Source organism: Bubalus kerabau, chromosome X (assembly GCF_029407905.1).
Source record: "Bubalus kerabau isolate K-KA32 ecotype Philippines breed swamp buffalo chromosome X, PCC_UOA_SB_1v2, whole genome shotgun sequence".
Classification (NCBI taxonomy): Eukaryota; Metazoa; Chordata; class Mammalia; order Artiodactyla; family Bovidae; genus Bubalus; species Bubalus kerabau.
Genome location: NC_073647.1, coordinates 164593246 through 164615400, shown reverse-complemented (window position 1 = coordinate 164615400; position 22155 = coordinate 164593246). Strand labels below are relative to the sequence as shown.

At 51.0% G+C, this 22155-nt stretch overlaps 1 protein-coding gene across 8 annotated transcripts in view; it reads left to right on the top strand.

Annotated features, from left to right (window-relative positions):
• ASMT (acetylserotonin O-methyltransferase) overlaps positions 1-22155 on the top strand; it is a 57321-nt gene that overhangs the window by 12720 nt on the left and 22446 nt on the right. For 4 of the 8 annotated variants that reach the window (XM_055563071.1, XM_055563074.1, XM_055563076.1 and 1 more), the window contains 3 exons: positions 6431-6549; positions 7563-7703; positions 10384-10506. In XM_055563071.1, the coding sequence (XP_055419046.1) occupies positions 6431-6549; positions 7563-7703; positions 10384-10506 (383 nt within the window). Of the gene's footprint in view, positions 1-6430; positions 6550-7562; positions 7704-10383; positions 10507-11216; positions 11640-13790; positions 14785-22155 lie in introns of those variants that run through there. The other 4 variants (XM_055563072.1, XM_055563073.1, XM_055563077.1 and 1 more) reach the window with 4 other exon arrangements.

The following is a 22155-nucleotide window of genomic DNA, read 5'->3' as shown; positions in this document are numbered from 1 at the left end:
TATGGAGACGTGTGCGTTGTTTGTAGCAATCGCAGGTGAATTTCTTGTGGGTATCTTGGTTAGAAAAAATTTCTTTTCCATTCTGAGAGTCTCTTTCTGTACCGTTTTCGATGTTGTCCGTTGTCAAAATGCATTTAAGGTCTGTGCCCACATGCTTTTTTCCTTATTTTTGGTTCATTGTTCATTTTCTGTGTGGTGGATCCACATGAACCTCTTCACGATTGTTCAAGAGGGTTGTGAAGTGAAAGTCGCTCAGTCGCGTCTGACTCTCTGCCACCCCATGGACTGCAGCACGCCAGGCGTCCCTGTCCACCACCATCTCCAAGAGCTTGCTCAGATTCATGCCCATGGAGTCGGTGATGCCTCCAACCATCTCACCCTCTGTCGCCCGCTTCTCCTCCTGCCTCAATTTAACGACAGCAAACGCAGCTTTTATACGTGTTGTTACAAAGCCCAGCCACGAGGTGCCAGCATTTCTCCATAAACTATTTTTTTTTTAACTCCTTTTTGTAGAAGAAATGTTAATTTACACTGGAGGACGCTTCATTCCTCCGATATTGTATTTGTTTCAAGGGTACAGGAACTTGGATTTCCTTATACGTAGATGTTTATCTCTTCTTTATTTTTCCGCCATACAGGTGGTTAGAGTGTGTTCAGTAGACGCTGTTTTGCTATTCAGTAGGTCATTTTGGATCATCTGTTTGATTATATTATATTATAATCTGTGCCTTGGTGGATAAAGAATCTGCCTGCAATGCAGGAGATGAGGGTTCGATCCCTGGGTTGGGAGATCCCCTGGAGGAGGGCATGGCAACTCACTCCAGTATCCTTGTCTGGAGAATCCCACAGACAGAGGAGCCTGCTGGGCTACAGTCCATGGAGTCGCGGAGAGTCGGACACGACTGAGCCACTCAGCATGAACAAATGTGTGTCTTATTAACAAACTCTTAATGGATCCCTCATCACTAACTTTTTTGTTTTTATAAGCGTAAGTTTCTTTTCTCTGTTCCAACGTCTGTTTCTATTGGGTAAAGCAGTTCATTTGTATCCGTTATTAGATTCCAGCCACAAGTGGTCTCCTTCGCCCTGTCTGCCTGGCTTCTCTAGGTCTGATCATCTCTGCTTCCTTCTCTCAGGCTGGACATGGCATTCTCTCCTGCTCGTTCGTGGCTGAGTTGATGGTTCGTCGTGTCTGTGAGGTCCTCTTCTTTACCCGTTCACCTGTCCCTGAACACTCAGGCTGTCTCTGTGTCCTGGTTATTTTCCTGGCGCGGCTGTGATCTCCCGAGTATACTTATGTTTTGGAAACCCTGGGGCTTCTCTGGCTCTGTGCCCGTGGTCGGGGCGAGCGTGTCCTAAGATGCTTCTCTGTCTTGTTTTCTGAAGGACCCACATACTCTGCTCCCTCGTGCGTGGACCGTTTCCCACTCCCAGCAACAGTGCAGGGAGGCTCTCTCCCCTCCACACCCTCTTCAGCGTTTATTTTGGAGATTTTGTGAGATGCCGGTCTCACAAGATAGGCAAGGTGTACGGTGATAAGATACCTCACCAGAATTTTAAGTGGCCTCTCTCTAATAAGCAGTGAAGCTCAGCACATTTTCATGTCCCTAATGCAATCTCTCTGCGTTCTCGGAAGACATACCCATTTCAATCTATGTCCCCTTTATTTCTTTTTGTGTGTGTGTGTGTGTGTGTGTTTTTTACACGGAGCCGCACAAGCTGTTTCTGTGTTTCGGACACGAGTTCTCTGTGGGTATCTTGGTTTGCAAAGATTGTTTGCCATTCTGAGCGTTATCTGTTCATGTGGGATTCCCTGTGCTGTGCAGATTCTTTTGCGGTTGAGTAGATCCTGTTTCGGAGAAGGCGATGGCACCCCACTCCACTACTCTTGCCTGGAAAATCCCCTGGACGGAGGAGCCTGGTGGGCTGCAGTCCATGGGGTCGTTCAGAGTCGGACACTACCGAGCGACTTCACTTTCACGTTTCACTTTCATGCATTGGAGAAGGAAATGGCAACCCACTCCAGTGCTCTTGCCTGGAGAATCCCAGGGACGGGGGAGCCTGGTGGGCTGCCGTCTCTGGGGTCGCACAGAGTCGGACACGACTGAAGCGACTTAGCAGCAGCAGCAGATCCTGTTTTCTTACTTTTGGTGTATATTTCACTACTCTGAGTGGATGGCAAGGCTGTCCTAACTGTATTTTCCTCCAGAAGCTCACAGTCTGTGTCCTCTGATTTAGATCTCGGTCTTTCCTGAAGTGCGTCTTTGTGTGCGGTCTTGGGGAATATTCCCATTTCGTTCCGGCTTTCATTGTTTCAGGCGCCCCCTACGCTGTCCCCCATGACGCCCGTCACCTGTTTGGATTCCCAGCATCCCAGGAGGAGGGTCTCCTGCTCTTCCACAGCATCTGCGGCACTGGATGTGGGTAGAGGGTTTGACCATGACCATTCTCAGCTATGTGAGGCGATACCTCGCTGGAATTTGATCTGCCTCTCCCTTATAATTCCTGGTGCTGAGCACTTTTCATGAATCTAATGCAACCTCTATAGTTTATTGGAAGAAATATGCATTTCCATTTTTGGCCTCCCTTTTTTTTTCATGGGTTGGTTGTGTTTTTGACATTGAGGTGCAGGAGCTGTTTGTATGTTCTGGAGATGAATTTCTGGCAGGTATCTTTGTTTGAAAATGATTCCCCATCCCCAGTTTTAGGGATTTCTCTTTCCTTGAGGATGTCCTGGCTCTGGAAATGCTTTTAAGGTTAATTAGGTCCTGTTTTGATTTTGGGTTTAGTTTTCATTCTTCTAAGTGAAAATCACTCAGTCGTGTCTGACTGTCTGCGGCCCCGTGGACTATACAGTCCATGGAATCCTCCAGGCCAGAATACTGGAGTGGGTGGCCTTTCCCTCCTGCAGGGGATCTTCCCAACCCAGGGATGGAACCCAGCTCTCCCACATTGCCGGTGGATTCTTTACCAGCTGAGCTATCAGGGAAGCCCAATACTGGAGGTGGGTAGCCTCTCCCTTCTTCAGGGGATCTTCCCAACCCAGGAGTTGAACCAGGGGTCTCCCGCATTGCGGGATTCTTTAGCAGCTGAGTTACCAGGGAAGCCCCATTATTCCAAGGGGTGGATGTCAAAATGTGTCCCGCGTGTATTTCCCCTAAGAATTTCATAGAGCCTGTCCTTCCATCTAGGTCTTAGGCTATTTGCAGATTCTTGTTGTGTGTGGTGTTACGGACTGTTCTAATTGCCTCGTCTCTCTCTCTCTCTTTTAATTGTCTGAGGAGCATCCACACTGTTGTCCATAGAGGTTGGCACCATTTGCGTTCCCCGGTGGTAGGAGGAGAATTCTGTTTCCTCCACAGACTCTTCAGCACAGAGTGTTTGTGGAGTTGTTTACAGCGGCCATTCTGACCGGTGCCAAGTGATTCTGCATTGAAATCTGGTTTGCCTCTCGCTAATAATCCCTGATGCGCGTTCTTCACCCCAGGAAAGTGGTTCTGTTATGCTAAGTACACCTGGTCTCTTTCTCCTTTTGCGGCTGAGTCATATTCCGCAGTGTGTGGATACCACGGCTTCCTCATCTGAGTCATATTCCACGCCTTGCTCATCTGTGCCTCTGTCGATGGACAGCTTGGTTGCTTCCACGTCTTGAACATCGTGACGAGTGTTGCTATGATCATCGAGGTGTGTGTATCTTTTCAAATTATGGTTTTCTCCAGGTATACGACCCTTTGCGACCCCATGAACCGCAGCACGCCAGCCCTCCCTGTCTATCACCAACTCCCGGAATTCACTCAAACTCACGTCCATCGAGTCGGTGATGCCATCCAGCCATCTCATCCTCTGTCGTCCCCTTCTCCTCCTGCCCCCAATCCCTCCCAGCATCAGGATCTTTTCCAATGAGTCAACTCTTCGCATGATGTGGCCAAAGTATTGGACTTTCACCTTCAGCAGCAGTCCTTCCAATGAACACCCAGGGCTGATCTCCTTCAGCATGGACTGGTTGGATCTCCTTGCAGTCCAAGGGACTCTCAAGAGTCTTCTCCAACAGCACAGTTCAAAAGCATCAACTCTTCGGTGCTCAGCTTTCTTCACAGCCCAACTCTCACATCCATACATGACCACAGGGAAAACCATAGCCTTGACTAGATGGACCTTTGTTGACAAAGTAATGTTTCTGCTTTCTAATATGCTGTCTAGGTTGATCATAACTTTCCTTCCAAGGAGTAAGCGTCTTTTAATTTCATGGCTGCAATCACCATGTGCAGTGATTTTGGAGCTCAGAAAAATAGTCAGCCACTGTTTCCCCATCTATTTGCCATGTAGTGATTGGACCGGATGGCATGATCTTGGTTTTCTGAACGTTGACCTTTTAAGCCAACGTTTTCACTCTCCTCTTTCACTTTAATCAAGAGGCTTTTGAGTTCCTCTTCACGTTCTGCCATAAGGGTGGTGTCATCTGCATATCTGAGGTCATTGATATTTCTCCCGGCAATCTTGATTCCAGCCTGTGCTTCCTCCAGCCCAGCGTTTCTCATGATGTACTCTGCATAGAAGTTAAATAAGCAGGGTGACCATATAGAGCCTTGGCGGACTCCTTTTCCTGTTTGGAACCCGTCTGTTGTTCCCTTCCCTAATGTTTGACTGTGTTGAGATCATTTTATGTGATATGTTTTCAACGAGTGCAAGTTAAAGGTACCTGCTGACATTGGCTTCGTGGTCATCTGCCCAGTTTTGAGTTCTTGTTCGCCGATCACCCCTAGGAGACTCCTAGGAGGGCAGAAGTACTTGGAGCCCTGCAGAGCTTGGGAATGAATATTAAGCGCCCGTCAACCCAGTTTTTATAGTCGCTGTTACCAAACATGGCCACCAGGGGGCAGCATTACTCCATGCAACGCTTTTGCTTGTTTCCGTTTGTTCTTTGCTTGTTTCTTTACATTGGAGCAGAGTTGAGGATCAGCGATAGGTTTGTTCCAAGCGTACAGGAAGTTGGTTCAGTGAGACACAGCCACGGGTATATTCTCTTTTCGGTTCTTTCCCCCATATAAGGTGACTCCCGTGTGTTCCCTAGACTGCCCCATGCTACTCAACAGGTCCAATTTCATCACCTGTGACGTATATGTTCATGCCTGGGAAAATGCCATGGATACAGCCGCCTGGTGGGCAATGGTCCATCGGGTCACAAAGACTTGGACACGACTGGAGCGCTCGAGGATGCTCGCCCAAATGGCATTTGTTATTAGCCAGCTCAATTTTTCCTTTCTCCCTAACTTTTTTTCCTAAATTCTTGATAATCATTACTTGGTTTTCAGAGTTTACGTCTTTCCTGTTGGCTCAGACTGTAAAGAATCCACGTGCAATGGTGGAGATCTGTGTTCAAACTCTGGGTCGTGAAGATCCCCTGGAGGAGGGCATGGCAACCCACTCCAGTGCTCTTGCCTGGAGAACCTCATGGACAGAGGAGCCTGGCGGGCTACAGTCCGTGGCGTTGCAAAGAGGCAGACAGGACTGAGCGACTAACGCTTTCTAAGTCTGTGAGCGTGTGTTGCTAAAATGGTTGATTTGCGTAAGTTTCTAGTACATGCCTGTCGGTGGTATAGGATCTGTCTTGCTCTCTCTGAGTTCCTTTCCTTAGCATAAGAGTCACTCGGTCCATCCAGGCTGCTATCAATGGCATTAATCTGGTCTTTTTCTTGGCTGAGTAATATTGCAGTAGAAAAGTTAGGGACTCGTTTGATCTGTCCAGAATGAGCGGGGAAATGCTTTTTCTTTGGGGGGGGGGGGCTGTGGAAAGAGACAAGCCTGGGCTCTGCAGACCGTGCTGCTGACTCCGTGACGACGTGTCAGACGGTGCGGGTGGCTTCATGAGCGTCTGCGGTGTGTGGGGCTGCTCCCAGGCTCGGGCAGGAAATGCACCAGCGATTAAGGGGGGAGGGTGGCCACTGCTGAGGGTCCTGAGACCCGGGGCCGGCTCTGCACCCCGTGTATTCTTCCCTGCCTCCCTACCTCCCCACTGAGTCCAAAACCACAGACCAGCCTCTGCAGAGGCTGAGAGACGAGAGGCGGCCCCCAGGAGACCCTCACCGCCCCACTCTTCTGCCCACCCTGCAGCGTCGTTGGCTCCTTCTCACCTCTGTCCCCTCCTTAGAGCCTCCTCCCTCCTCCTCCCGGGACCCAGCTCCCCCTCCACTTGTCTCCACCTCCCTGAATCCCCGTCATGCCCAGCCCCCTCCCCCAGCCTGTGTGGACACCCCCCACCCCCCGGCCTCCAGCCTCCCGCATTGCACAGCTCACTGGGTGGCCTGGCGCTCCACCCCGGTGGGTGGTGGACCCGGGTCTTTGCTCAGCTCGGGGGCCCCCGGGTCGTTGCTCAGGGTGATACCCAGCAGACTTCGCACGGTTCTCATGGGCTCATCTCGTCGTGTTCCAGGTCCGAGGACGAAAGGCTGCAGTTCATGCAGGGTCTGCAGGATGTGTGGAGGCTGGAGGGGGCGACGGTGCTCGCGGCCTTCGACCTGTCCCCCTTCCCGCTCATCTGCGACCTGGGGGGTGAGTGTCCGCCCCGGACCCTGGAGCTGCGTTTGGAACTCTGTTTGTAGACCCTAGGGCTTCCCTGGTGGCTCAGATGGTAAGGAATCTGCCTGCAATGCAGGACTCCTGGGTTCGATTCCTGGGTCGGGAAGATCCCCTGGAGAAGGGCATGGCAACCCACTCCAGTATTCTTGACTGGAGACTCCCATGGACAGAGGAGCCTGGGGGGCTACGGTCCACGGGGTCACACAGAGTTGAACGCAGCTGATGTGACTTAGCACAGGCACATATATTGAGTACAATTCCCTGCGCTGCACACTAGAAACTTGTCAAGTATCAGAGTGATTTATAGCAGCCTGCCATGTCCGTCCCAGTCTCCTCTTTTCTCCCTCCCCTCCTTCCCCTTTGGTGTGTTTGTTTCCCGTGTCTGAGAGTCTATTTCTGTTTTGCGCGTGAGTTCATTTGTATCACATTTTGGGTTCCACGAATGAGTGACATCACGTGGTATTTGTCTCTCTCTCTCTCTGATGAACGTCACTTGGTACGATCATCTCTAGGTCCATCCGCATCATGGCAATGGCATCACTTTGTTCTTTTTCACGGCTGCGTAATATTCCACTGTATATGTGTACAACATCTTCTCCATCCATAGCTCTGTTGATGGACCTTTAGGTTGAGGTTATTTTATAAAAGCAGATTCCTTGACTCTGAGATGTTCACGCTGCTGGCATCTGGAGGGAGGTCTCCATGTCTCACCCGGGTGTCCCCTGGAAATGTCTCCCACAGGGAGACATGGGCACGTCTTCCCGTGGCATCTGCCCAGGGGCTTCCTCTGCCTGGCCGCTGTCTGTTCTCAGGCGGACGAGGGGAAGCCGTCAGGTCAGAGTCTACATGGAGGGTGGATGTGTAGGTTGGTCCAGCCAGGAAGTTGCCTTAGATACAGGGCTTTGTACGTGAGCCTGTCACCATGGAGACCAGACTGTGGGTACCGCCCAGGCCTGGGGGCTGTCAGAGCCCACGTTCTCTTGCAGGAGGTTCTGGGGCTCTGGCCAAGGCGTGCGTGTCCCTGTACCCGGGATGTCGGGTCATCGTGTACGACATCCCAGGAGTGGTGCAGATGGCCAAGAGACATTTCTCAGCCTTGGAGGATGAGCGCATCAGCTTCCATGAAGGTGGGTGTCTGGAACACTGTGTCCGCAGGGAAACACGTGGGTCTTGGCGGGCTGAGGAGACGGAGCCAGTGGGCGTTCAGCGTGGCTTTCTGGACCGTCCAAATACACCCCCTTAAGATGGAGCTTCCAGGGGGCTCAGTGGTAAAGAATCCACCTGCCAGGGCAGAGGACGCAAGAGACGCAGGTTCGATCCCCGAGGCGGGAAGATCCCCTAGAGACAGAAATGGCTACCCACTCCAGTATTCTTGCCTGGAGAATCCCCATGGACAGAGGAGCCTGGTGGGGCTACAGTCCATGGGGTCATGAAAGAGTTGGACACGACTGAGCACCCGGGCATTTAAACCTAGAACTGTGATGCAGGATGGGTGGGGAAATGTGGGAGGGTGTTGTTTTCTTGCAGTTAATTCTTTCCTGAGTGTTGTACTGGGTTCAATGTGTCTCCTCACCCAGAGTTTGTAAACAGGACTTTAGGAAATAAGGTGTTTGCAGAGGTGATGCAGTGAAGGGTCTGAGATGAGGATCCTCCTGGATGGGGGTGGCCCTAAACCCCAGTGACACGGTCCTTATAAGACAGGGAAGAGGAGAGACATGGACACAGAGGAGAAGCCACGTGGAGGCGGAGGCAGAGACGGGAGGGAGGCGGCCACCAGCCCAGGGATGGACGCGGACGCCCGGAGCCCCCAGAAGCTGGAAGAGGCAGGAAGGACCCTCCCCTGGAGCCTCTGCAGGGAGCTCAGCCCTGGGACACCTGACCTCAGATGTCTGGTCTCCAGGGCTGGGGGAGGACAGATGTCCTGGTCTCTGGGCACTTCTTACGGCCGTCCCGGGAAACTCACGTAGGTATTTACAACCAGCTCATGCGCGAGTGGCAATGAGGGACGTGGGTTGAAGGCAAGGTGAGGGGACAGTTGCTGACGGAGGAGGCAGAAGCTTCTCAGACGTCCCAAGGCTCAGAAACCACAGCAGGTTTGCGGACCGCTGCGAGGGACTTGTGGTTGCCTTGGAAACGTGGGGTGCAGTTCCCAGCTGCGGGCCGTCACCTCGGTACCGAGGTCTGAGCTGCAGACACCGTGTACCTCCATTACCTCCATGTGTAGAGACAACTGGCTGTTTGTGACTCTTTTTCTCTGCTGTGTCAGGAGGAAGACAGCAGGTTGGGGGTATCATTTCTGTCCACTCTGAGATCTGCCAAGAACTCCCTATTATTATGATTATTGTTATTATTTTGGCCATGGGATGCAGCTTGTGGGATGTTAGTTCCCTGACCTGGGATTGAACTTATTTTCTTGGTAATGAAACCATGGAGTCCTAAACTCTGGATAACAGGGGAATTAATTCCCTATTTTATTTTTTTTAAAAGTTCACCTCCAAGTTCAGGGCATCTCAAGGGACAGGCCGCCAGCATTCCATCCAGGGTCGTATGTTGGGGGGGACTCTGACTGACCCGGGTGAAGGGTCAGCTCCTTTCCAATGACTCTGCGTCCGAAAGGCAGATTTCAAGGTGACCAGAATGTGCCAGACTGTGTCCTTAAAGGACTGGATGCTGCCTTTTGGCAAACTAATACAATTATGTAAAGTTTAAAAATAAAATAAAATTAAAAAAATAAAAAAAAAAGAAAATTCTGAAATGTAGACCATCAGGAAGTTTTCTTTTTTGGGGGGGGTGCAGAATGGGGGGCTTTATGTTGGATTTTTTTAAACCGTTGAATTAAAATATACTGAATCTGAATGACTGAGTTTGGGGAGCCCCCTTCGATTTTGTGCTCAGAAGGAGGACCTCAGTGTGAAGTTAACCAGCTCTAGGGCATCTTCTTGGAGATATACGCACTGACACGTGTCAGTTCTGTGCCTCACCCGGGAAATGGGGCGAAGAAGGAGCCTTTGGGGGACTTCCTTGGTGGCCCAAGTGGCTAAGACTGTGAGCCTCCGGGACAGGGGACCCTGGTTCCACTCCTAGTCCAAGAGCTAAGTTCCTGCATGCTGGAAGACCCAGTGCAAGAAAGAAAGAAAGGGGTGGGGGAAGGAAGGCTGAGAAAGAGAAAAGAGAAGAAAGAAAAAGAGAAGAAGGAAAAAGAAAGCAGGAAAGACACTACAGGTCCCATTGGTTTTTTTTTAAAAAAAAAGAGCAGAGAAAGAAGCAGGCTTTGGAAGCTGTGAAAACTAGATGGACGTGAAATGAAGTGGTTAGTTGCTCGGTCGTGTTCAACTCTTTGCAATGCACGGACTGTACCCGCCAGGCTCCTCTGTCCGTGGGGATGCTCCAGTCAAGAATGCTGGAGTGGGTTGCAATTCCCTTCTCCAGGGGGAATCTTCCCAACCCAGGGATCAAACCCTGGTGTCCTGCATGGGCAGGCGGATTCTTGACCATCTGAGCCCCCTGGGAAGCCCAGGAGGGTTGTGGACCGCTGCTTTAAGGGTGCTATTTACATGAGACTTTCTGAAATCAAGTAAAAATAAAACCGTCGTCCAGAGCTGACGCGGAAAGGGGGCATAAAGGGAGTATTCCATCGTTCAGAATCGTCTCATCATCACAGGGAGACGTCGTCTGTGTCGGGAGGTCAGCAGCTGGGGGCATCTGGGGCCAGGTCTGTGTGTATGAGTGACCCGGCCACGCTGGGCGTAGGTGTCCTCACTTGGAATTGAGGCAGGCTGACAAGGGGCCCCCGCGCCTGTGTTGCAGGGGATTTCTTCAAAGATGCCCTCCCGGAGGCGGACCTGTATATCCTGGCCAGGGTCCTGCATGACTGGACCGATGCCAAGTGCTCCCACCTGCTGCAGAGAGTCTATCAGGCCTGCAGGACAGGTAGGTGGCGGGGACGCTGGGCGCCGGGCCCGGGGGTCCACTCAGGGCAGAGGTACGGGTGTCTCGACGCGAGGAGGGCTCGCAAACCCCGTCACGGGGACGAAGACTCGCTTCTGCATGTGAGGAGGCCGGAGTTCCGGCCGGCCTCTGGAGGCTGCCTTCTTTTTCAAGACATCACCACGTCATGGGCTCCCTCATATCGTGTCTTCATCGCCACACTCTTCCGTTGCCCCCCACCCTGAAGTTGTGGTTCTCAAAGTACGGTGTCATTTTCAAAAGTGAAGTCGTTCATGGAGGGTTGTGTCTAGAGCCCTTCTGTGGGGGAGCTCTAGGAAGCGTGTTGAGCAAAAGTGAATTATTTATGTTTCAATGCATACTGACGTTACTTGATGGTGACTTGAGTTTGTTTGTTTTTTGACTTTGTGTAGAGGGATGTTTGAAACCTTGGTCCTTTTTACTTTTACTGATTCATTTCTTTATCTGTGCTGGGCCTTAGCCACGGCACTGGAGATCTTCCATCCTCGTTGTGGGATACAGGATCTTTCATCGTGGCTTGCAAACTCTTAACTGTGGCAGCGGGATCTAGTTCCCTGGCCAGGCGTGGAACCTGGGTCCCCTGGTTTGAGCGTACAGAGTCTTAGCCAGCGGGCCTCTGAGGACATCCTTCATTGGACCCTAGTATCATTATTATTATTTGCTTGTACAAACAGGAAAATCGGCAAGGAACAGATATATATGTATCCGTAGCCTGGAGAATCCCATGGACAGAGGAGCCTGGCGGGCAGCAGTCCATGGGGTCGCAAAGAGTCAGACACGACTCAAGCGGCTCAGCACACAGCACGCACGGCTGATGCCCTTTGCTGTGTGGCAGAAACGAACGCAACATTGTCAAGAAGCTATACCTCCGTAAAAAATTAGTTAAAAGAAGAAAAAAAAATATAAAAAGTTGCCAAACTGGGTAGTGGCTTGCCTGAAGTTTTTCTGTTTAGAAGAATGTGCGTGGCTCGGCGTCTCCAAGGTCACGGAAACTATGAGTTTCCCCCGGGGGTGATGCTGTGTGGGCTCTGGTTCGCTTCCTGTGTTTCAGTTCAGTAGCTCAGTCGTGTCCGACTCTTTGCGACCCCCTGGACTGCAGCACCCCAGGCCTCCCTGTCCCTCACCGGCTTCCGGAGTTTACTCAAACTCACGTCCATTGAGTCGGTGATGCCATCCAACCACCTCATCCTGTGTCGTCCCCTTCTCCTCCCGCCTTCAATCTTTCCCAGCATCAGGGTCTTTTCCAATGAGTCAGCTCTTAGCATCAGGTGGCCAAAGGATTGGAGCCTATACACATATATATACACAAATCCCAGGTGGTGCTCAGCTGCCGGTGTAGGAAACGTAGGAGATGCAGGTTCGATCCCTGGGTTGGGAAGATCCCCTAGAGGAGGAAATGGCAACCTCCTCCAGTATTCCTGCCTGGAGAATCCCAGGAGCCTGGAGGTCTACAGTCCATGGGGTCACAAAGAGTTGGACACGACTGAGCGGCGGGACATGCACATATATAACACATAAAGCATGTCGTGTTTACATTTAAAATTTATATATTAAGCATTTACTTTTAAATAATGAATGGATGTCAAGAGTATAAAATAATAGTTATATAATTTGTGTTATTTTTGGATATCCTTAAAAATAAATATCATGAAAAACGTTTAAATGTAAAAATTTTAAATATTAAAATACTATATATTTACAGTAAGACTATATTACATTTGTGTATGTCGTTACATTACGGGATGTAAAAGTTGCTCAGTCATGCCCGACTCTTTGCAACCCCATGGACTATACAGCCCATGGAATTCTCCAGGCCAGAATACAGGACTGGGTAGCCATTTCCTTCTCCAGGGGATCGTCCCAACCCAGGGATCAAACCCAGGTCTCCCGCACTGAAGGTGGATTCTTTACCAGCTGAGCCACCAGGGAAGCCCAAGAATACGGGAGTGGGTAGCCTATCCCTTCTCCAGCGGATCTTCCTGACCCAGGAATCGAACCTGGGTCTCCCACAGTGCAGGCGGAGTCTTTACTAACTGAGCCATCAGGGACACCCGTGTATATATGGGTGCATATGTGTATGCATGTGTGTGTTACACGTGTCTGCATCGGTATATATATGTGCGTGAATATGTATTGACACACTCAGATGGTGCACGCATGGTACAAACTCGACCTTACAGACAGCGCAGCTAGGAGAATCCCCCAGATCTGGAGGCAAAGCTCTTTTCCTCACGTTCTCGCTGCTTGGAGGTCCCATCTCCGCCTCTCCCCACGAGCCTCCTACTAAGGGTCAGCCCCACTGTGTCTGCATCGCTGCAAACTACTACCAATAACGCACGGATCTTACTTTGACGTCAGGGGGAGGGAGTGTGGGCATTCCTAGCCACGAGATCCATTGTCCAAAAAGGACCCGGGACTTGGTGACTTTTTAAAGAAGCCAGGAGAGCGTGGCGCTTGGTCTGAGAATTGGGTACGGAATAAAACGGGTCAGAAAGTGTGTAAGGGTTACTTTGATCGCTTGATTGGCACACTCGCCTTTGAGCTTTCAGAGAAGATGATGTTACACATCGTTTTGTGGATTTGTTTCTAAGCGATGAAGCTGGAAAATAAGAACAAACGGTCACGAGTCGTTTCCCGGGACTGCGTTCCGAAGGATGCATTTTGAGGATCGATGGTCCTTCCCGCCTCCCTCCCGTCTCTGCCTCTGTGTCCGCCTGGTTTCTCCTGTGTCTCTGTCTGTCTCCTTTTCTGTTTCTCATAAGGACCCTGTCCTTGCATGGCAACCCTCTCCAGCCTTCTTGGCTGGAGAGTCCCGTGGACATAAGGAGCCTGGTGGGGCTACAGTCCACGGGGTGGGAAAGAGTCAGACACGGCTGAAGCGACTGAGCACGCTCCCGGTTACCAGCCAGAGGCGGGTGGACAGTGTGCGTAGACACAGCCCTGCTTAATCGTGTGCTCTGTCCAGTGCCTACCGGCTACGCTGGCCTCTAGAGCTGGGAGGAAAGAGGGGACGATGGCTGTGGGTCCTAGGTCAGGGTCTGTCCCACGGGGGGCTCCTAGGTCAGGGTCTGTCCCGCGGGGGGGTCCTAGATTAGGGTCCATCTTGCAGGGGAGGGTGGGAGATGCCCAGAGCTGTGGGCTAACCTGTGAGCTGGGGGTGTGGGCAGGAAGCTGGGTCATGAGAGAGTGGACCCCAGGTCCTGGGTCCAGGCTGACCCTCGCTCAACCCCTCACCCTCCCTGCGGCAGGTGGCGGCATCCTGGTCATCGAGAGCCTCCTGGATGCGGACGGGCGGGGCCCCCTGACCACGCTGCTGTACTCGCTGAACATGCTGGTGCAGACGGAGGGCCGTGAGCGGACCCCCGGCCAGTACTGTGCGCTCCTGGCCCCCGCCGGCTTCCGAGACGTGCGGTGCCAGAGGACGGGGGGAACCTATGATGCTGTCTTGGCCAGGAAGTGAGCCCTGCAGCGTGTGACCTCCCGTCATGACTCAACGCCTGCAGTGAAGAGACGGTGTCGGTCACGTTTCGTTCTTGTCTTTTCTTCTTCTTTTTTCCCATTCTTGTCTGTCTATTTTGCACGTTTCTTGTTTTTCTGCCCTGTTGAGGGATATGAGGTTTATGCCCACGGATGGTCACTTTGAGTTTTATCTTACTTTCTTTAATTATCCTTATTTTCACTTGATTCCAGTCCATTCTATTTTGCTTCCTTCCTGTGATGGAGTTAAAGGTCTGAGATGAGGTTTCTCCTGGATGGGGATGTCCCTAAACCCAAGGATAGGGTCCTTATAAGACACAGAAGAGGGGAGACACGGACACGGAGGAGAAGCCACGTGGAGACGGAGGCGGAGACGGGAGGGAGGCGGCCACCAGCCCACAGATGGATGCCTAGAGCCCCCGGAAGCCGGAAGAGGCGGGAAGGACCCTCCCATGGAGACTCTGCAGGGAGCTCAGCCCTGGGACCCCTTGACCTCAGATGTCTGGTCTCCAGGACTCGGGAAGGGTGGATGTCTGTGGTTTTAAGTCATGATCCCATTTGTTTGTTTTGATCGACCCAGGACACTCATGCTCAAGGAAACGGATAGATCATGGACACATCCCAGATTGTTCAAGTTTGAAAAAGCAGAAAAGAATTGCTGGTCTATTTTGCACCATAGAGTCCAAGAGGTCTGTCGTGTGGACTTTTAATATCTACTCCTTTACCAGCTTTCTGATATGCAATAAATACAGCATCATGAACTACCATCAACATGCCGCATGTCGTGTGGCTTATACCTGGAAGTCTGTGCCTCTGACCGTCCTTCCACGTTTCGTTCACCTCCCACCCCTCACCTGTGGCAACCAGCTGTCTGTATCTATGAGGTTGTTGCCAAGGTAGCTATTCCCTCCTCCAGGAGATCTTCCAAGGTAGCCATTCCCTCCTCCAGGGGATCTTCCAAGGTAGCTAATCCCTCCTCCAGGGGATCTTCCTGACCCAGGGATGGAGCCTGGGTCTCCTGCCTTGCAGGTGGATTCATTACCATCTGAGCCACCGGGGAAGCCCATGACAATCTCTAGGTCCATCCATGTGGCTGCCAAGGGCTGTATTTCGCTCTTTTTTAGGGCACGTAATGTTCTATTGTATATATGTACCCCACCTTCTTTAACCATTCCCCTGTCAATGGACAGCTTAGTTTGTTTCCACGTCTTGACTGTTTTGTAAATTCATTTGTGGTATCTTTTAGGTTCTACATGTGAGCAATATAATACAATGCATTTGTCTTTCTCTGACTGACTTCACTTTGCATGAAAGCAGGAATTAACGTTCGTGTTTTTTCATGGTGACATAACGTGTGTGGGACGTGTGATTTTTCCGGACCGGAGATCAGACCCGTGTCCCCTTTACTGGCAGGTGGATTTTTAACCACTGGACGGCCGGGCAAGTCCTGTTGGATATGTTTTATAATCAGAAGCAAGGCAAGGCTTCAACTGTCATTTTTGAAGAAACATTTGATCTTTGTTTTCGGTTGTGCTGGGTCTTTGTTGCCGTGTGGCTTTTCTGTAGTTGCGACGAGCAAGGGCTGTTCTCTTCTTCCACTTCCTCTCTGCTTTCTACTTTCCACTTGGGAGCTTCTTGTCTCTTGCTGCAGAGCACAGGCTCTCGGGCACGCGGGCTTCAGGAACTGCTGCTCGTGGCCTCAGTAGGGGCCTCTGGAGCCCAGGCTCTTTGGCTGTGGTGCGTGGGCTCTGTGGCTCCAATGGCCTGTGGGATCTTCCCGCAGAGATCCAGCCTGGGTCTGCTGCGTTTGCACGTGGATTCTCAACCACTGCCCCACTAGACGAGTCCAGCGAGCTGTTAGTGATTGTTGTGTTTGTATTTATGTATATGTTTCCTCCCGAATTGTAACCTCTGTGATCACCCCCGAGGGGCTCCATCCCAGGGGAGTCATTTCTCCGAGCTTCAGTCCATTCATTGTCCACCTGAAACCGTCACAGCATTGTTTTTTTTTTTTTTTTTTTTTCAAATAGTTTACTTATTTTTTTTTTTATTTTATTTTTTTTTTAAATTTTATTTTATTTTTAAACTTTACATAACTGTATTAGTTTTGCCAAATATCAAAATGACGTCACAGCATTGTTAATCGGCTGTTCAGTTCAGTTCAGTTCAGTCGCTCAGTCGTGTCCGACTCTGCGACCCCATGAATCGCAGCACGCCAGGCCTCCCTGTCCATCACCAACTCCCGGAGTTCGCTCAAGCTCACGTCCATCGAGTCAGTGATGCCATCCAACCATCTCATCCTCTGTCGTCCCTTTCTTCTCCCACCTTCAATCTTTCCCAGCATCAGGGACTTTTCCAATGAGTCAGTTCTTTGTATCAGGTAGCCAAAGGATTGGAGTTTCAACTTCAACATCAGTCCTTCCAATGAACATTCAGGACTGATTTCCTTTAGGATGGACTGGTTGGATCTCCTGGCAGTCCAAGGGACTCTCAAGAGTCTTCTCCAACACCACAGTTCAAAAGCATCAATTCTTCAGCGCTCAGCCTTCTTCACAATCCAACTCTCACATGCATACATGACCACAGGAAAAACCATAGCCTTGACTAGACGGACCTTTGTCAGACAAGTGATGTCTCTGCTTTTTAATATGCTGTCTGGCTTTGGATGGTGCCAGCTGAAGCGTCTTGGCCGCGTCCGATTGGCCGCGTCCGATAGACCGCTCACTTGGAAACGCTGAGCCGTGCGTTGCGGGTCGGCCAGGCGTGGCTGCTCTTAGGAGGTAACAGAGCTGATGGCTGAATCTGGGGACTGGAGCGTTCGTCTCAGGTGTTGTGTCCTGGAACCTCCGGGTGCTGCCTTTGTGCTGCTGGAATTGAGTGTCAAGCTGATGCAGTTACGGAAGAAAGATGCCTGGAGGTGGTGCCTGGGGGCGCTCGTTTTGCCGGAGACACGGGGTTGGAATTGGCTTCCTGTCTACTCATGTCTGACTTATGACTTCTAATAATTTCCCCGCTGTTCCGCCTGAAGTCTGGAGCGGTGTATGAATTGATGTACCTACTTCTGTGGTTATAGAGCGGCTGTTTATACCGCAGCCTGGCGTGCTGCAGTCTGAGGGGTTGCGAAGAGTCAGACGTGACTTGGCGACGGAACGACAACATACATGGTTCTATGACACAGAAAAGAGACGTGTGCCTACCTGTACATGCCTACATGTGTGTGTGTGCGTGTGCGTGTGTGTGCGTGTGCCTCCACGAGTGTCTGTCATGACAGCCCTCTATCCGTGTCTTTCTTTCTGACCACACTGCTCTCTTTGTATTGTCTGGAACCTAACTCTGTGGTCTGTCTGTACGTATAGGCAACCTGTGTGTGCTAAACACATTTTTTCCCCCCAAAACAGCTTTACCATTTATTTCAATAAATGAAATCTGTATATGTTTTTTTTCTTTTTACAACTACTGAGACACCTCGTTTATTCCAGGTGGTCATAGAAAGAGGGATTCCACATGACTGAATTAGATAAAGTCTGATTTAAAATTTTATTTTCTGGAGTATACGCTATGCTGTGCATGGACTTAGACAGTGAGGAATTTGCCTGCAATGCAGAGGACCTGGGTTTGATCCCTGGGTGGGGAAGATCCCCTGGAGGAAGAAATGGCAACACCCCCCCCCCCCAGTATTGTTACCTGGAGAATCCCATGGACAGAGGAGCCTGGGGGGGCCTCAGTCCATGAGGTCTCAGAGTCGGACAGGACTGAGCAACCAACAGTTATGCTGTGCTAAGTCACTTCAGTCGTGTCCAACCGTTTGTGCCTTCGTGGACGGCAGCCCGCCAGGCTCCTGTGTCCATAGGATTCTCCAGGCAAGAACACTGGAGTGGGTTGCCGTGCCCTCCTCCAGGGGATCTTCCCAACCCAGGGATCGAACCCGAGTCTCCCACAGTGCAGACAGATTGTTTAACAATGAGCCACCAGGGAAACCCTATAAACATATATGGATCCATATAAAGGGGTCAAACCTGCGACTCGTGCATTGTAGGCAGATTCTTTACCGCTGAGCCACTGGGGAAACCCTTTCTTGAGTATAAATTTGGTACCAACTTCCGCTACATTCTTCATTGGAGTTTGCCGATGACGACCTTCTTTCTTTCTCAAAAAAATTCCTTCCCTCTTCTTTCTGTGTCTTCTGTCTTCTCAGCTTCTTGTTTTGCTTTTAGTACCACACGGTTCAAAACTCCTGCTGTATTTCTGCATCTTCTGTTCCATGATGGTCGATCACAGGAGACTGAATTAGAGCTGCCTGGGCTGTGCGGTAGGGCCTTGCTTCTTATCCATCCTGTATGTGATAGTTTGAAGCTGCTAAACCCCAAACCCCCCAGTCCATCCTGCCCTACCCATCCCCGCCCTTGGCAATCACAAGTCTGTTCTCTGTGTCTGGCTAAACGCATACTGAGATATGTAAGCTCCGGAAGCAGTTTTCCCCCTTCGTCTCCACGGGGTCGCAAAGAGTCGGACACGACCGAAGCAAGTAGAGCACTTTCGTCTGCTTGGAGGACGTGGGGTTTGAGCGGGAAAAAGAGATTCCCCGTCTGCATGCAACGAGTGATGTGTCTGCCTTTGTACAAATAGGCCTGTTTGGCCTGTTTCCAGTCCGACTGTAATTTGCCACATAAGGAGTTTTCCTTAATTAATTTTTTTCAACTGAAGTAGAGATGATTTATAATGTTCTGTTAATTTCAGCTGTACAGCAAAGTGAATCAGTTGTATGTAAATATATGTGTGTGCTCAGTTGCTCAGTCGTGTCCGACTCTTTGCGACCTCGTGGACTGTAGCCCGCCAGGCTCCTCTGTCCATGCGATTCTCCAGGCAAGAACACTGGAGTGGGTTGCCATGCCCTCCTCCAGGGGATCTTCCCAACCCGGGGATCGAACCCGGGTCTCCTGCCTTGCAGGTGGATTCTTTACCACCAAGTCACCGGTATTCCCTCTTTTTTTACATTCTTTTCCCATATAGGTCATTACATAGTATTTTTTTTTAATCTCTATTTTTTGGGGAGGGGGCACATAGAGCAGGCTGTGGGAAATTAGTTCCCTGACCAAGGGTTGAACCCACAGCCCCTGCAGTGGGATGACGGAGTCTTAACCAGTAGAAGGCCCGTAATAGACCGCTGAGGAGAGTTCCCTGTGCTACACAGTCAGTCTTCACTTATCTCTTTCATACATAGTCACGTCGACCCCAGTCTCCCAGCTTATCCCTCCTGCTTAACTTTTTATTTTTCTTTTAATTGGAAGGACTGATGCTGAAGCTGAAGCTCCAATACTCTGGTCACCTGATGCAAAGAGCAAGGAGCTCCAACCAGTCCATCCTAAAGGAAATCAGTTCTGAATATTCATTGGAAGGACTGATGCTGAAGCTGAAGCTCCAATACTCTGGCCACCTGATGGGAAGAGCCAACTCATTGGAAAAGACCCTGATGCTGGGAAAGATTGAGGGCGGGAGGAGAAGGGGACGACAGAGGCTGAGATGGTTGGATGGCATCACTGACTCGCTGGACATGAGTTTGGATAAACTCCGGGAGTTGGTGATGGACAGGGAGGCCTGGCGTGCTGCAGTCCGTGGGATTGCAGAGTGTCAGACATGAAGGAGTGACCGAGTAACAGCAGTAGAAATTCCGTGCATAGAGGGGCCTAGGAAATGGCATCAGTGCCTGCGCGATGGAAAGCAGGTTGCCCAGGGCAGGGGGGAGAGTGGCCTGAGGGGGAAATTGGGGGAGTGATGCTTAGGGCCTCTTCTTGGTTAGCCCTTTGTGGGTCTTTCCCCGGAGGGCTGCCCTGCACTTGCTCTCCACGGAGGGGAAGTCCTGCGCCTTTTAAGTCAAAGGGCATGACTTTGCTGACTGTGAAGAGTCGGGTAAAGGGAAAGGAACAGGTTCTGTGTGTCTGATGGAGCTCAGGGCTGGGGAGGTTGTTCTGATCCCCGTGGGGCTCAGGTGTTGACCTTGACATCCCCCCCAGATGTCCGTTTCCTGCCTGCTCCTCACCTCTGGCTTCCGCTGCACGTGTCTCGGTTCAGTTCAGTCGCTCAGTCGTGTCTGACTCTTTGCAACCCCATGGACTGCAGCACGCCAGGCTTCCCTGTCCATCACCAACTCCCGGAGTTTACCCAAAGTCATGACCATTGAGTCTGTGATGCCATCCAACCATCTCATTGTCTGTCGTCCCCTTCTCCTCCCGCCTTCAATCTTTCCCAGCATCAGGGTCTCTTCAAATGAGGCCGGCTCTTCACATCAGGTGGCCAAAGTATTGGAGTTTCAGCTTCAGCATCAGTCGTTCCAGTGAATATTCAGGACTGATTTCCTCTAGGATGGAAAGGCAATTTCTCACGGCCCCTCTGAGTTCATCTTCAGCGACTTCAGTGAGGCTTCCCGAGCAGGTGAGCCTGGACTGAGTCAGACACACAGAGCTCTCCCTCTGCTGGTTCTGCTGGGTCCTGGGTGCTCTTGACCCTGAGGTAGCGACCAAACCCCAGTTTACACAGGAGGCGAGGATGGTCCAGAACAGAGGTCCCCAGCCTTTTTGGCACCAGGGACCAGTTTCATGGAAGACCGTGTTTCTGTGAACCTCTGGGCGGTGGGGATGCTTGCAGGCTGCCTCGAGCCCCTTGCATTAACTGGGCGTGCGTGCTCAGTCGTGTCTAACTCTTTGCGACCCCGTGGACTGTGGCCCTCCAGGCTCCTCTGTCCGTGGATTCTGCAGGCAAGAATATGGAGTGGGCTGCCACACCTTTCTCCAGGGGGTCTGCCCACCCCAGGGATGTAAGCAGTGTCTCCTGCATTCACAGGTGGATTCTTTACCACCTAGTTCACCGGGAAAGACCACATATACGTATATGTATATAAATCAGATTTATAAATATGTAACATACATTTCTTTGGCTCCTCTGCCCATGGGATTTCTCCATGCAAGAATACTGGAGTGGGTTGCCATGCCCTCCTCCAGGGGATCTTCCCCAGCCAGGGATCGAACCCAGGTCATCTGCATTTCAGGCGGATTCTTTACCAGCTGAGCCACTGGGCAAGCCTTACTTTTTTTTTTTGTTTTGTGCAGTTGGTTTCTGTTATTACATCAGGTCCACCTCATAGCATCCTTCAGGCATCAGATCCCAGAGGCTGGGGACCCTTGGTCCAGACTGGTGGGGTGGAGGAGACCCTGCTTCATTCTACCTGTGTTTGTTCTTGGGTCCCCTTCCAATGCAGCTGAACACCTCTGTTTCTGCCACATGCTAATTTCCAGAGCGTTGGACACTTGTTGGGCTTCCCTGGTGGCTCAGACGGTAAAGAATCCGCCTGCAATTCAAGAGACTCGGGAGTGATCCCTGGGTGGGGAAGATCCCCTGGAGCAGGGCATGGCAACCCACTCCCGTATCCTTGCCTGGAGAATCCCATGGACAGAGGAGCCTGGAGGGGCTACAGTCCACGGGGTCGCCAAGAGTCGGACACGACTGAGCAACTAAGCACCCACATGCGCCCTTTCAGGATTTTTTCTCCACTATTTGTAACCTTCGCGGCTGCACCGTTTCATTTTCTTCCCCTTTCTTCTTTTCTGTTTGCGCCATCCACTCTTGGCTGCTATTTTTACCTCCTGAATAAGCAGGGTTATTTATATACGGAGAAGCGGAGGCACATTATTTGAAGAAAGGAGAAGCTGTTACCTCAGACCCAGGTTTTGGGTATTTGTAAAAATCAGAAGGAAAATGAGCGTCGGGCCGTACCTGCTTCAACAGAGGTTTTGTGTACACCTGAGCTCGTGGCTTCGGGAACGTGTATATGAGGGCAGGGGCAGGTGGGCTTCTGAGCCTGATTTCCGTTCTGGGTGTTTGGAGAGAGGGGTGGTCCACCTTGTGTGCTGGCCGCCTGGGTTGCCACGGACAGCTCGAGTTTATTGATGGATTAGGTGGTTAAGATATGGCAATGCTGGGATGCTTCTCAATTGTGCTGCCGGAGAAGACTTTTTTTTTTAATATATAATTAGTTTACAATATTGTGATGATTTTCGCCATGTATCAGCATGAACCGGTCACAGGTACACATGTCCCCTTCATTCTTGACTCCCCTCCCAGCTCCCTCCCCACCCTGTCCCT